General features: G+C 34.0%; 1 protein-coding gene across 1 annotated transcript; it reads left to right on the forward strand.

Annotated features, from left to right (window-relative positions):
* Positions 1 to 559: 559 nt before the first annotated feature.
* Positions 560 to 14,856, forward strand: LOC129944815 (uncharacterized protein K02A2.6-like). The gene is made up of 2 exons (XM_056054478.1): positions 560 to 3,640; positions 14,719 to 14,856. Exons 1-2 carry the CDS (start codon positions 560 to 562, stop codon positions 14,854 to 14,856), a joined length of 3,219 nt encoding a protein of 1,072 aa, XP_055910453.1.
* Positions 14,857 to 15,180: the final 324 nt, after the last annotated feature.

A 15,180-nucleotide genomic window follows, 5' to 3' on the forward strand; every position in this document is an offset into this window, starting at 1 on the left:
AAATAAGTCAACAGTTACTAACCTCTTTCATTTCAGTTCTTTTTTAGATTCGTTTAGATTCGTTTGAAGAACGGAAACAAGTTGACTGTGTCTTCACAGACTTCAGTTAGGGCTTTGATAAATTGTGCCAAAAGTAGTTAACTTCCAAACTTAAATCCCAAGGCTTTAACGATAAATTTGTTAGTTGGGTTTCGTCGTACTTATATAATAGATCATACAGCGTAATTTTTAGGAATTGATATGATTGTATGAATACTTTTAGATTACACTGTAATATTATCATCTTTGCTCTCTTCTCCTTATTTTCTCTAAACCATTAGCTGTAAGTTAGTTTAAGTTATTGTGAATAAAATAAATTTAGTCTTAAGTCAAATCTGGTCGTTTTCATTTCTCCTCCGTTGAAACATAAAACTGGCGACGAGGATAACGGGAAGTTTAAGACGTTATAAGTATATAGTTATAAAGTACCGATTAAATGAGCTCTGACGAAATAGACGAAACAAAAGAGGTCGAACAAAAAAATATCGTTGATGAATTTATAAAAAGCCCTGAAATTAAAATGTCGGGATTCATTGGACGAATTGAATATTTTAATACTGGTGATAATTTTAATAGTTATATTGAACGACTTAATCATTTGCTTAAGCTCAATAAAATAACGACAGACGATGATAAGGTTTCGTTTTTAATCGGTGTCGGAGGAGGTGATTTGTATAATATATCGAAAACATTGGTGGCTCCAAAAAAGCCAGATGATCTAAAATATGACGAGCTTGTACAAAAATTGGTAGCACATTTTGAGCCCAAGAAAAATATTACCGCTGAGCGTTATAAATTTTTAAATAGAAACCAAGAACTAGATGAAAGTGTCTCAGATTTTATTGTTGCTATTAAGCAGCTGGCAGAAGGTTGTAAATACCTTGAGTTTTTAAATGAAGCTTTGAAAGATCGTCTACTCATGGGACTCAAGAACAAACGAATACAGTCCAAATTAATCGACGCTGATGAATTAACATGGGAAAAAGCATGTGAAATAGCTTTGAATATGGAGCTAATCGAGACAGAGATGGCGAATATGAGTGGTGGTTCGGCAGTGGCTGTAAATTCGGTGAGGAAAAAACGTAGTGATGGTGACAGAGATTCCAGGAGTACAACAGTACGACCCCTCGGTGAGCATGCGGTTCGTGGTAATTCAAGGTCAAGAATGAGAAATTTTGATAAGTTACAATGTCATTTTTGTAAAAAGTGGGGACACACACAGAAATATTGTTATATGAAAAACCGTAATAACAGTTATTTTAGAAATCGTTCAAAGAGTAGAAATAGAAATAATTCGTATAATGCTCAAAGAAACAAAATCAGTGCAGTTAATGATTCTGATGTTGAAGAAAACTCAGGTTTAGGTTATTTAAATAACGTGATATATGATAACAGTAGTGCATTATTTATACATGTAATATGTAATGGCAAGCAATTGAAGATGGAAATTGATTCTGGTGCATGCACGTCTGTTATGCACATAAGCACATGGAAATCACTGTACCCAAATACAGAAATAAAAGAATATAATAGAAATCTTAACGTCATTTCAGGGGGAAAAGTCGATATAGTAGGTTGTGCGATGGTGAAGGTCAAATTAACACTGGAAGGTGATGAGTTTGAGTTGGAGTTGGTTGTTATCGGTGGTCCTAAGGTGTTTATTCCATTGCTAGGAAGGTCATGGTTGGACAGGATAGTTCCATTGTGGAGGGATAAAATTGTATCTGGGAACAAGTTGATTGCTAAGGTGGAGGTCACACAAAAATGCGTTACAGATCTTTTTACTAAATATCCAAATTTTTTTAAGGGTGAAAAAACAGTAGCCATCCAGAGGTTTAAAGCAAATATATTGCTTGATGAAAACACAGTTCCAGTTTTTTGTAAGCCTTATTCCCTTCCATTTGGAGTCAAGGATAGGGTGAAGAAAGAGTTAGATAGGTTGGTGGCAGAAAATATTATATACCCGGTCAAATACAGCAATTGGGCTTCTCCAATCGTTGCGGTAGAAAAACCAAGCGGTGAAGTTCGACTATGTGTTGACTGTAAGGGTACCATTAACCCTTATGTACGAACAAATCATTATCCTTTACCCAAAAGTGAAGATATTTTCGTTGCAATGGCGGGTTGCGCTGTTTTTAGTGTTTTGGATTTAGAGGGGGCTTACCAGCAAGTTGAAGTAGAGGACTCTTGCCAAGAGTTTCTCACAATCAATACAGATTGGGGGCTGTTTAGGTATAGAAGGCTAATTTTTGGTGTAAAGTGTGCATCAGCAATTTTTCAAGATATTATGGATAAAATTTTGAATGGGTTATCAAAAGTAAAGTGCTATATTGATGATATAATTATAGGAGGAGCGAATTTCGATGAATGCAAAAATAATTTAAGGAAGGTTTTAGAAAGGTTAAATGAATTCAAAGTCAGGGTTAAATATGAGAAGTGTAGATTTTATAAAAATGAAATCGACTATTTGGGTCACATAATAAGTGAAGATGGCATTAAGCCAAGTACAAAGAACTTAGAAGCCATAAAAAACGCTCCCCAACCTCAAAATCTTACTCAATTGAAATCATATTTAGGTCTCTTAAATTATTATTCCCGATTTATTCCAAATTTGTCTACTGAACTGAGATCTCTATATGAATTAACGAAAAAGGAAGTAGCATTTGAGTGGTCCAGTAAATGTGAAGAGGCATTCATAAGAAGTAAAACCCTCATTTTGCAAAATAATATTTTAGCACATTATGATCCTAGTAAGGAAATAGTATTGCATTGCGATGCAAGTCCGTACGGGGTCGGGGGAATTTTATCCCATATAATTAATGGTATTGAAAGACCCGTACTTTTCGCATCAAGCACTTTAAGCTCTTCTGAGCAAAATTATTCGCAATTACACAAAGAGGCCCTAGCTATAATATTTACAGTGAAAAAATTTCATAAATACATTTATGGAAGAACTTTCACTATATATTCGGACCATCAACCTTTGCGGGAGATTTTTAATCCTAAGAAATCTACGCCAGCTGTTGCGGCAGCTAGAATTCATAGGTGGGCTGTTTTTCTTAGCACATATCAATACAAAATTGAGTACAAGAAGGGTTCTCAAATGAGCAACGCCGATGGACTTTCCCGTCTTCCATTACTGTATGCTACAGGTCTAGAAAATGATAGCATAAAAGCCATACGTTCAACGAATTACATGAATATAAATTTTGAAGATGTTCGTCAAGAAACCGAAAGAGACTGGGAGTTAAAAAGTGTTCTCAGTATGATTCAAAATGGTTTTCCCAGTTTAGTTCAGCATAATCTTAAAATATATGTTCAAAAAAAGTTTTCTTTGTCACGAGAAGGAGGCTGTTTATTTTATGGAGAACGTCTTATTATCCCTAGAACATTGAGAGATTCAATTTTAACTTTATTGCATGATACGCACATAGGAGTTGTGAGGATGAAGATGTTAGCTAGACAATATTTTTGGTGGCCTGGCATCGATGGCGACATCGAGAGCCACGTTTTTAATTGCAAAGCTTGTGTTTACTCTAGTAACAAACCCGTGTCTAGCCATCATCAACCGTGGCCAGAATCGAATTCATTTTTTGAGCGAGTACACATAGATTTTTTTTATTTACAAGGTAAAAGTTACTTAATAATCGTAGATAGTTTTACAAAATGGGTGGATGTTAAAATAATGAAAAATACAAAAATTGAAACCTTAGTAAAAGAACTAAGAACTGTATTCGCATATTTTGGGTTGCCCTCCACATTAGTGTCCGATAACGGACCCCCCTTCGATTCAACTTTGTTCGCAAAATTTTGCAATGACAACAATATAAAATGTATGAAAAGTCCACCATACCACCCCCAGTCTAATGGTGCTGCCGAAAGAGCGGTGCAAACGGTAAAGACATCATTAAAGAAAATGATGATGGACACAAAACTTGTCACTCTTCCTACAGAATTATTAATATGCAATTTTCTTCTCAAATATCGTTCCACGCCATCGACAGCCACAAACTATGGTCCCAATGAAATGATTTTTAAAAGAAAACCGAAAACTCTTCTTGATAATATTAATACAAAAGTAATCGGAAATTCGAAACAGGTTGTTGAAAACAAGTTAAAAATATCAAAAACGTCTTCAAATGCATGTCAAATGAATATAAGAAAACCCTTGAAATTTTTAAAAAAAGGGGATAAAATATTATACAAAATGAAAAATAATTTTAGTTATAATTGGATTCCAGGAATTGTTGAAAAAAGAGTTGGAAACGTAGTATATTTAATTAATGTCGATGGAATCTATAAATCTGCACATATATCACAACTCAAGAGATGTAACTTAAAAGAAATTTGTTTTGCGCCTTCTAATGTACTAAAATCTAATCCAAAAAAAAACAAAGCATGTGAGATTTAAAAACCAACAAAAAAACAAAGGCGTCTTCTTTACCTATTTATAGGGAAAGACGGCAATCTGATAGATTAAAAGGCAAAAATATTGTAAGTTATAAGTAAAATAAAAATGAAGTAATAATGAAGAAATATATATATAATATGTGAATTACGAATGTATTTATATTATTAATATTTGATAATTTAAATAATAATTAATCATTTTATCTAATGCATTGGCTTATAATGTATAAAATAATATTTTGGTTATGAACTTATTAATAGATATTAAGGAAAAATCTTTTTAAGTTGAGAGGAGTGATATGGTTGTATGAATACTTTTAGATTACACTGTAATATTATCATCTTTGCTCTCTTCTCCTTATTTTCTCTAAACCATTAGCTGTAAGTTAGTTTAAGTTATTGTGAATAAAATAAATTTAGTCTTAAGTCAAATCTGGTCGTTTTCATTTCTCCTCCGTTGAAACATAAAAGGAATGAGCAGTCATCATATTTTTATACCAACTCTGGCGTACCACAAGGTAGCCACTTAGGACCTTTACTGTTTATTTTGTACCTTAACGACTTAGAAGGTAAGTATTATAAAGTACTCATCTGTTTTAATATACGCTGATGGCATTAAAATGTTCAAACGTATCGACTCACTTGACGACTTTTTACTCCTACAAGTTGAATTAAATAGTGTTCGCGAATGGTGTTTAATAAATAAGCTTTCACTAAACATAGACAAATGTAAATCAATGTGTTTGACACGCAAACAAAATGTTTTGACTTTCAATTATCAATTAGTCTCTTCTTATTTGACTAAATTCTCTACTTTCTCTGCCCTAGGTATTTTTCTTGACTCAAAATTAACGTTTACAAATCACTATGGATCGGATTTGTAAAACGGTTTTCACATGATTTTCGCGACCCATATATTCTTAAGCTTCTTTATATATCATTTGTAAGACCAATATTGGAATACGGCTCCATAATATGGGCTCCCTTTTATTCAGTCCATATAAACAGAATAGAAGGAGTACAAAGAAGATTCATGGGCTTCTGCCTCCGTTTCTTCCCATGGTACAATAGGCTCGAACTTCCACCCTATAACCATAGGCTTACGCCCATAAATCTTCAATCGCTTTCTAAACACAGAGAGTACATTCAGCTATGCTTTATTATAAAATTAATCAATGGGTCAGTCATATCACTTTCAATTTTATAACAATTAAACTTTATTTATAGCCGTATTAGAAGACAAGTTCCTTTACGTCCCACATCAAGCAGATCGAACTATGGTAAAAACAGTCTCCTCAACCAATTGGTTTTAGTTTACAACAAGTATTACTTTTTGGTATAAGCGATGTTTTTAAAAGTAAACATTTAAATTAAATTTTTTCAACACTTCAGTTTAGTTTTATTTTTTGGAAATTGCTTAAAGCATTGTAAATCTATTAATCTAAGAATAAATGTTATATTCTTAAGTCTAAAGTTCTAACTTAAGTTTGTTTAACGAATTCAATAAATAAATAAATAAAACGCCGCCCAAATTGTTCGAAAATTACTTCAAAAGAATCTATGCTTACAAGAAATCGCGTAGTGGGCATTTAAATGATTTAGTATTTTACACATAATGTTAACGCTCAAAGTCTATAATAAAAAAAATGTTGCATAGTTGTTGTATATACGTTAACTCTTGAAACCACTAAATGGATAAATCTGTGTATCATGTGGACCCGTCTTGAAAAACGGTTCCTCGAAGTTCAAGAGTAACACATTTAAAAAAAAAAAAAGATGAATCTTAGTATCAGGTTTTGTAAAATAGACAATTATTTAAATAGAAATAAACCCAACAAATAAAAATTGCAGTAAACTTGCGTAGCTATGTAAATGAGAAAGTTAAGAGTGAAGTAAAGAATCAACTTAATACAATACTTTTTAAGTAGAGAATAACTATCTTCAGTGCAGCAAACTTTTAAAGAAGAACTTTAGGAATTTTTGCGAATCGGAAAAAAGGGCAGAATTAGTTTCAAAAATAAATTGATGACTTGTTTAGTATCACGGTTATATTTCAAGCCTACCATAGGAAGTTATTGTAACTATTCCATTTTGTAGAAAAATGTTGGCATTTCTCGACGTTTCAAGGTTTCCAGAATCTGAATCAAAGGATTTTAAAGAGATGTTGGTATGTGCGCAGCTCGAAATAGCTTTTTTCGTCGTTAATATTTCAAGAACCAGAGTAAATATCGACTTTACATGCATTTTGTTTTACATTTATCGAAATACATAGTAACGACTTTCAATTTAGAAAAAATTGAAATCAAAAAAGTGAAAAACTTGGTTTACCTGAAATATCTCTCGAACCAAAAACGCGAGCAACATCAATTAATGTTTATAGCAAACATTGTGACGATGACGTGGTACCAAATAAGATAAAATTCGAAAAAAATCAACTAGATTAATGATATTATACCTCCAAAATAATTGTAAGCATCGAAGAAAACCCGTTTTTTGAAATCTATTATATATTTTCGAAAACCGAAGTGGCAGTTTTTTGTCCAAAAAATAATTCTGCTAAAAGTTGGTAAAATTTTATTTTCGACTACCAAATCTTGGCAAAAATTGAATATTTAAACTAATTGTATCTTAGAAAAGAAAAAACATTGTTTTTGACATCTGTACAATTTTTTTATAAAAATTAAAAATTTATACACAGATATTACAGAAAATTTGTAACAACAGTTTTTTGACACGAATATCTTTATTTTATACACAGTGCGAGCTTTAGGAAAAAATTGGAGGATTTAAGGGGAGATACCGATGTACATTGGTCTTAAGATTTTAAATATCAAAATGATAGAAAAAAACAGAGCTGGGTAAAGCATTCCACATTCTCGATGTGCGGTTAAAAAAGAATCTCTTGACAGTACGTCCAAAATTGAGCTCAAGGTTAAACTGATGTGCATTCCTAGGAGTACGCGTATTACGGCTGAATTGTTTGAGGGGAGGGGGGAGGGAATGCAACTTGCTAATTCAAGAGAACGCCTGTTTATAAAAATATCGGTAGAACAACGAAAGTTTTTCGAAATTGTTTTGGTTATAGTTCTATCGCCTATCATTTTCAAGTTCTTGGATCCTGTCTAAAATCCTTAAACTTGTTTTACGGGCACCTGCCCAAATATGCGAGTTATATTCAAATTTTGGACGAATGAGGGCTTTGTAAATTACAGCCTGATCAGAAAGGGTGAAACATTTCTTGCACCGTTGGAGAAATCCTAAGCACATTGCAGCATTTTTGGCAATATCAAATATATATATATTCTATAAGAGGTTTTACATACACATACCGAGTACTGAAAGTTGATTAGTTACCTGGATGCAACTGCCGCTCTTGGGTAGTGGCATCGAGGGTGGGTTTCGATTTAACGACAGGAGACAGCATTGAGTTTTCCAAGCATTAAATTCTACACGGTTTTCGATTCCCCATTGTACAATGCTGTCGAGATCAGAATTTAATGAGCTTATCATACGCTGCCGTTGAAGTTCCACATCCGAAGGACAAGGTTGTCAATCTACAAACGAATATAAAAAGCTGAGGGTTATATCGTCAGCGAAACACTTTAATGGATTAGAAGTGGCAGCCAAGAGATCGTTTAAGAATATGGGGAAGAGATTCGGAGACCAAACTTAGGCCTGTGGAACATCAGCATTTATTTAATGAATTACAGGCTTGATACCAACCAATACAACTTGCATTGAACGGTTAGAAACGTAGTTTATAACCAACAAAGAAGGGATTCTTCAATACCAAAAACATGCATTTTTGATAAGAGAGGCTGGTGCGAAACTCTACAAAATTGCTTTGAAATACCAAGTGCAATAATCATACTTTCTCCAAAACGATGTAAAAATTTGTTCCACTGTTCGGTGAGATAAACTATGAGAACACCAGTGGACATATCGCTACGAAAGCTATACTGCCGGTTATTAAAAAGCTTCCGTTCTTTGAGACATTTCTTAAGCTGATAATTAATCAGCGTTTCAATAACATAGGAAAAAAGGGACGTGAGTGCCCTCTTGAGAATAAATAAAGATTTTGAAACCGAAATTATTTGATTGTATAATAAATATTGATGAAGCATAAACTAATTTTCTTAATTTTGTTTTCGAGAAATAAAAACTTTCAAAAACACTTCTAAAAATTAAAATATCTCAAAAAAAAAAAACAGATAGGAAAATAAAATATATTTCATATTTTTTGTTGACTTTTAATTGCAAATATCCAATTTTTTTACGAAGAAAAAAAATACAAAAACAAATAAAAATTGGTTTTCAACTCAGTGGGAAGTTTAAAATGGCAAATTATTAAGAATTCTTATGTTTTCATTTATAAATATTTGTCCTTAATTCATCTCTTAAGGGCAGCCTAATTTATGTTTACAAGAAAGTGTCAACAAAATGCACTTTAGCACACTTTGACATCTTTTCAAAACAATTAAACTCTTATGGTTAACAAATATGTTTAAGCCTTGTTTTTCTTATTGCAGAGAAGAGCCTTGTTTTTGTAGAGAAAAGAAAGGCAACAAAAGTGCGTTTTGTCTTAATAAACCATTATCATTCATTCCATTCAAACATTGTTCGTTAAAAAAATAAAAACAATAAATCAACTCAACACACACAATCAATTGAATTTATTCATGTGATTACCTTGTCAACCGATGCCACTGGCCATATTCATACCAAAACCTTAAACAAGCCTAGCAGCGAGAGAATTCTGCATTATTAGGCCATATTAAAACAGAAGGAACAGTAGTTGTGCGAGTATATATGCTTCCGGATATTGGTGCCAGTTTATGCAATGTCCTTCCCACCACTTCAACTTCCTGCCGAGGTGTAGGCCACCCCATGCCCCATCCCAATCCACTCTATACTAATTCACCTCCTTTTCAACAAAACAGATGTGTGGCTTTTGTTGTATAAATTGATGTACTTGCACATCCGTAAATATATACATATATAAGTGTATGCATGTATGTAGATTCGTATTTATAATATGCATCGATATTTTGACCATATAACCGAAAACAGTAGTGACTTTGTAACTGGATTTAGCTGTACGATAAACTTAATGACATTAATAACATTAAAGCACTCTCCGATGTGTATTGTATAAAGTATGTGTTGTGTATGAGTGTGTGTGAACTACTGTTGTTGTTGTTTTTGTTGCGCTATCCAATATCCTTATTTGAAATGTGTGGCTGGAGATTGGGGGTTGCGGGAGTGTTGTTGTTTCTATCTGCATGAGGGACTGTTTACTGGTAAAAGGAAATAGCAACTATTATGCCAGCTAATTCTATTACAAATGTAATTAAAGGATAATAATTACTTCAACTTCGGTGATGTTCCTTTAAACTCTTAGTGGTATAGTATGTAAAGGGAAGAGTGAAGGGTTTTTGTATATTCTAAATGTGTGCATAGAGTACGAGGGTCCTTAAAATGTCATCATATCTCCTCATCCCCATATCTCCCACACCGTCTCAAATACCACTCTCCCTCAGCGATTGTTTAAAACTTTATTTACGTATTCGTTTATGTGATGCGCCTTCGGGCGGCTTCGATGGATATTTAAAACTTTATTAAATATTACATTCCCTTGACACTAAATGGCGTCAATTATATCAAAAACCCAACCACCCACCGCATTTTGAACGGAAGAAAGGATGTGATGCTGATGGTGATGGTGGTCAGAACGACAACAACATACACCGAGTCTACTCTATAACCAAACCATATTGCGTCTACTCTATATTGAACGAGTTTTAATCTGATTACGATTTACTGTGATTCAGATCTGATTGACATATTAGTCGGTTAATTAATTGATTTAAAGCCCACAAATGATAAAGCAATGAATTTTCATTCAGACACATACAATTATTGTTGAGTGCTATTTGTATAGCTATTTTATAATATTATACTCGTACATTATGCAGACAAGAATTGGACACTTATTTATTTGTATTCGTAGGACCTCTTTTCCTATACCTATACCTATTTTGTGTCATTATAATGTATCAATGTACATTTGTATATTTTGTGATTTTTAAACTCATGCTATTGCTATTTAATTTCGGTTTGACTTTAAATGTGATATGTTAATGAATGAGGATTGGGGATTAAATTAGAACATAATGCGTTTTATGCTAATAGCATAAGCTTATAGCTGCAGATGTATGTACATATAAATACTATAGCTCAAATATATTCGTTGTTATCGAAAAAAAAGTTAATTATTATTGTTAACTGTTATTATACTATTGATGGATATGTATGCAATTATATTAATTTATATGGTTGGACCTGCAATAAATAAGTATGATATATGTACATGTTAATGTTTACAGAGGTTACCAACCTACATCGAGAGATTAAAAAAAACAACGGAATTTAAATTTTTTTTAAATTATCTAAAAATTAACAAAAATATTTTCAATATGTTTTTGTTCCCGTAATATCTTAGTCGAATACTAATTCTATTTATATATATACATATACAAATTTTAAATGGTTCCTACCTAGAGTTGCAAGTTCTGGTCTTATAATACCGATAATAGAAGAAATGTGTTATCGAGTACCAAAATTAATCATTTGCGGAGATTTAAATATTAACCTCATTCAACCCTCCTCTAATTGTTTTAAGACTTCAATGAATTCTCTGGGGCTCTCTTTTGTGAATAATATTGAACCAACACATTTTAAGCCTGACTGTGTCCCTTCCCTTCTTGATGTTTTACTTGTAAGCGATGTTAGTCTTGTTAAATGGTCTAGTCAGTTATCAGTTTTGCTACTTTTGATTTATATCTTGAAAACGAATCTCCGCAATACTTCGAGTATCGTGATTTTCGTAATTAATTGCCCATCTATTGCCTTGTACTCAATTTTTGTAAAATCAAACGTTGATTATCAAATTGAATGTCTTACTGTTGCAATTACTTATCTTCCCATTAAACACTCGTCAAATAAGATCGCGTAGTTATCTCTGGTTTTCTCTTGAGATCATTAATGCTTTGAAAACAAGAGACGTTTCATACCGACGACGTTGGAAACGATTTGGTTGCATAGAAATGCTTCGGCAATTCAAAACATCTCGGAACCTTGTAACTAAATTAATAAAATCAGTTAAATACAATTTTTATAACAACAGGTTCAACTCAAATCGTTCCTCCAAGTATTTTTGGAAAGAAGTCAAGAGTATTGGATTAAGGGGATATTTTTCTATTTCCGATGGCAACATTGATTTAGAGGAGTTGAATCGAAAGTTCTCTACTCCCCCAACCCAATTCCCAACTGGGCAATCTAGTGTTTCTCTCCTAAGACAATTTTAATGTCATAGCCAGGGCACTGCTCATAAGTCTTGTCCAAGAACTCGAAGAATATGTCTTTGGTGTTTTCATCTTTCTCCTCTGTTGGGGCATGCGCGCATATTGGCGAATTTAGCCTTGATGCGGATTGTCGTGATGCGCTCGTTCACACTGTTGAAACTCAAGACTTTTTGCCTGAGTCTAGTTCCAACAAAAAATCCACACCCAAGTCGACGCCTTTGTTCTCGGTAGCAGTCGCTGTAGTATATATCGCAGTCTTCTAGTTGGCGTTTGCCCGGTCCATCCCATCGCACTTCTTGGTTGGATGTAATATCTGCCTTGCAGCAATTTAGGGACCTAATATTATACGTACATCTCCGAAGTTCGTTGTCCTTATTTCGTTTGGTTGTGGGTTCGTCCGTATCCGAGGCTTATTGGTGCTTCGCAACTAAGGTATTTTTTACGTGGCCAGAAAATCACCCCGACGGCACAGCCCCCAACCTGGAGGGCCAGATCCTTAGTATAACTCCAAGGAAGGGGAGCTGGATAAACCGCTCCTGGCCTGGGCTCCGAATATGTCAAAGAAGCCTTATAAGGTGTTCACTTAGTAGTTCAACATTACTGGAATAGTAGACGTCACCGTTGATTCCATCTCGAGAATTCATCCACTGCCTTCTGGATAAGGGGAGGTACTTTAGTGGAAACAGCTCTCCCCCTCTCAAGTTTGCTGACCCAACAACTTTCCACTGGGGTTAGAACCCAATCTCCAGATGAGGTACTAGGCACCCGATGTTCACCGCGGGGAGGTGAGAGTAGGAGTTGATAGACAGAGGTGGTTTTTGATAAAAAAAACCTGTGGACGCTTGTGTCCTCTTGTATGCACATTTCTACTATTTAAACATCTTTTTGCGTAACGTAACAAAGAAAAAGTCCATCGGTGTCAAATCCTTTGATCTCAGTGGTCAGTGGATAACGCCACTACGAGAAATTACGCGGTCAGGAAATGTCTCTTGCAATAAAGTTATATTCGATAGAGTTGTGTGGCATGTGGCACCGTCTTTTACAAGTCGGATTCTTCAATAGCAGGAAAAAAAGTTAGTTATCATGTGACCATAACGCTCAAAATTGACGGTGGCAGTAATTTCATCGTCTTTTTCAAGGAAGTAAGGTCCAATCACAAATTTGTGTATGTAATGGCCTCTCCTCAAATGATTGAGGATTCTCAGAACCCCAAATACGATAATTTTTTTTATTAAAGAAGAAGAATATTTTTTTCGAAAGTCGCCCTCCACCGCGTGTTGTTCAAGTAACCATTCGACGTATCTACGACCTTGTGGATGGCCAGCTGGCTTCAATTGTTTTGTGAGCTGTACTTTATATGGATGTAAATATAGTAAATATATACAAAATACGCCATAATGTGCTGTAAGACAGTCTGTATTTGTATTTATTTTAAAATCGCTTACAAGGTAGGAAATGAGTCCTATAAAGTGTTGCAAGCCTCTTTATTAATTTCATAGCAGTTTTGATCGGGATGAAATTTCCAGTGACTTGATGAAGGCTGAGACTTCCATAGACGTTACCAATGGCACTAATAAGGTGGGCATCTCAAGTGAAAGTGCGATTTAATACTACTAATAGGTTTTTAGCAGTGCTAACGTATTCATTGGTTTTGTCGTCAAGTTTTTATGGGTTTGAACCCATTAGATCAAAGTTTTTGAGTATGATGGGGATGCATGTTGATTTGAAAGGGTTAAGACGGAGACCGTTCTTTTTTGACCATTGTGAAATGCAGAGCAGGTCCTAGTACTTTAAAGCTACAGCATCGTTTTCAGGTCGACTTAACAAGAGCTGCACATCATCAGCATAAAGATGAATTAAACATTGTTTAGCAACTTGTTGTAGCTCATTTATGTAAAATGAGAAGAGGATTGGTCCAAGGATAGATCCCTGTGGCACTCCACTCAAAATATTGAGATATGTGGAGGAGTTTCCATTGGCCACCACGCTTTTTGCCTTCCACTGAGATACGAAGATACAAGCTTACAGTACTCTAAAGAAAACCTTAAATTAACTCGCAGCTTTCTACAAAGAATTGATTGGTTAACAGTATCAAACAAAATACAAGTATAAAAAATACCTTCATCGTTTTGGTAAAAGTAGATTATTCACCACCAAAAACGTACTGTGTATAGGATTATTTCCATTTTGGTGGAGAAATTCTAGTCGACTTTTGCACCCATATTTTAAAGTGAACAAAACACAACATCTGCCAAAAATATTGCCACTTTCCTTATGAGTGTACAGAATTGTTACTTTTGATGCATGCAACGTAATACACTAGTCAAACTTCCCCATCCTAAACGCTAAGCATTAAATTGGATAATTAATTCAATATTATAAGAATATCAACCACAGATTAGTTATTTCTAGAATTTTCCTATTTTAACAAAACTGGAAAACTATTGAAAATCAAATTTTAAAAAAAGCGTATACGACCTAGTGTACTATTGAGTTTTATTGTGTTTTTAAGCAAAATATATATATTCTAAGTAACAACGAACATTTTTCCTAAAATAAGATAAAATAAAAAAAAACTCACCATTTGAAACCTTTTTATGATCTTCCATTAAACGAAATATTTCTCTATTCTATATAATTTTATTAAATATACTTTTTCCCAATTCTAATCTCTAAAAGTAAGACAAAAATACTTATCCTGTTATTGGTCATCATATACACGATTATACTGGACGAAAAAAAAAATATGTCCAAGGACCTTCACTGTGTGTTTTTTTAAATTGCATTTGCCACACAATCACTTGTATAACGATAATGGCTCTCGACTGTCTCAATCGCTGCTGCCCACTCACATATTTTCATGACCATCCATATATGATGGGATATCCTTTCCTTTCCTTTATAGGTATTGCCAAAGTGCGTCCATTCATTTGACTCGAATTGCAGCAGGCAAAACTTGAAGGAACCCAACACCAAACCATCATCATCGTCATCATACCATCACTATCCACCATATCGCCGTCGTCATAGTCATCGTCACTGACTGACTTTTCTATAAAGTCCAACTAATCCAATATCGAAAGCCACTCTATATACAAACAGATTTGAAGTGACCATTTGGTGGTATACCTATATTCGTTCATGTGTGTTGGGGTCGTTTTTCTATGTAGGTACAGTAGGAGTACAGAGGGTATATGTACCACTTTGGACATAGAACACACCGTGTGAACCCGAGGAAGAGAGGTGGACCTCGCGTTTGGCTATATGGTGAAACAAAAATGAATTTATAGCTTCATAAATCAAAAACAATATTGTCACATCCGAGTTTTCATCTTACCGTACTGAATCTATGTAGACATATACTAAC

This window comes from Eupeodes corollae, chromosome 2 (genome assembly GCF_945859685.1).
Source record: "Eupeodes corollae chromosome 2, idEupCoro1.1, whole genome shotgun sequence".
Taxonomy (NCBI): Eukaryota; Metazoa; Arthropoda; class Insecta; order Diptera; family Syrphidae; genus Eupeodes; species Eupeodes corollae.

Excerpts from the sequence above, each read along its gene's own strand:
- LOC129944815 (XM_056054478.1), top strand. The coding sequence starts at position 560 with ATGTCGGGATTCATTGGACGAATTGAATATTTTAATACTGGTGATAAT. Across the intron at positions 3,641-14,718 it reads CGAATTCATTTTTTGAGCGA|GTATTGCCAAAGTGCGTCCA; the intron begins GTACACATAGAT and ends TTTCCTTTATAG.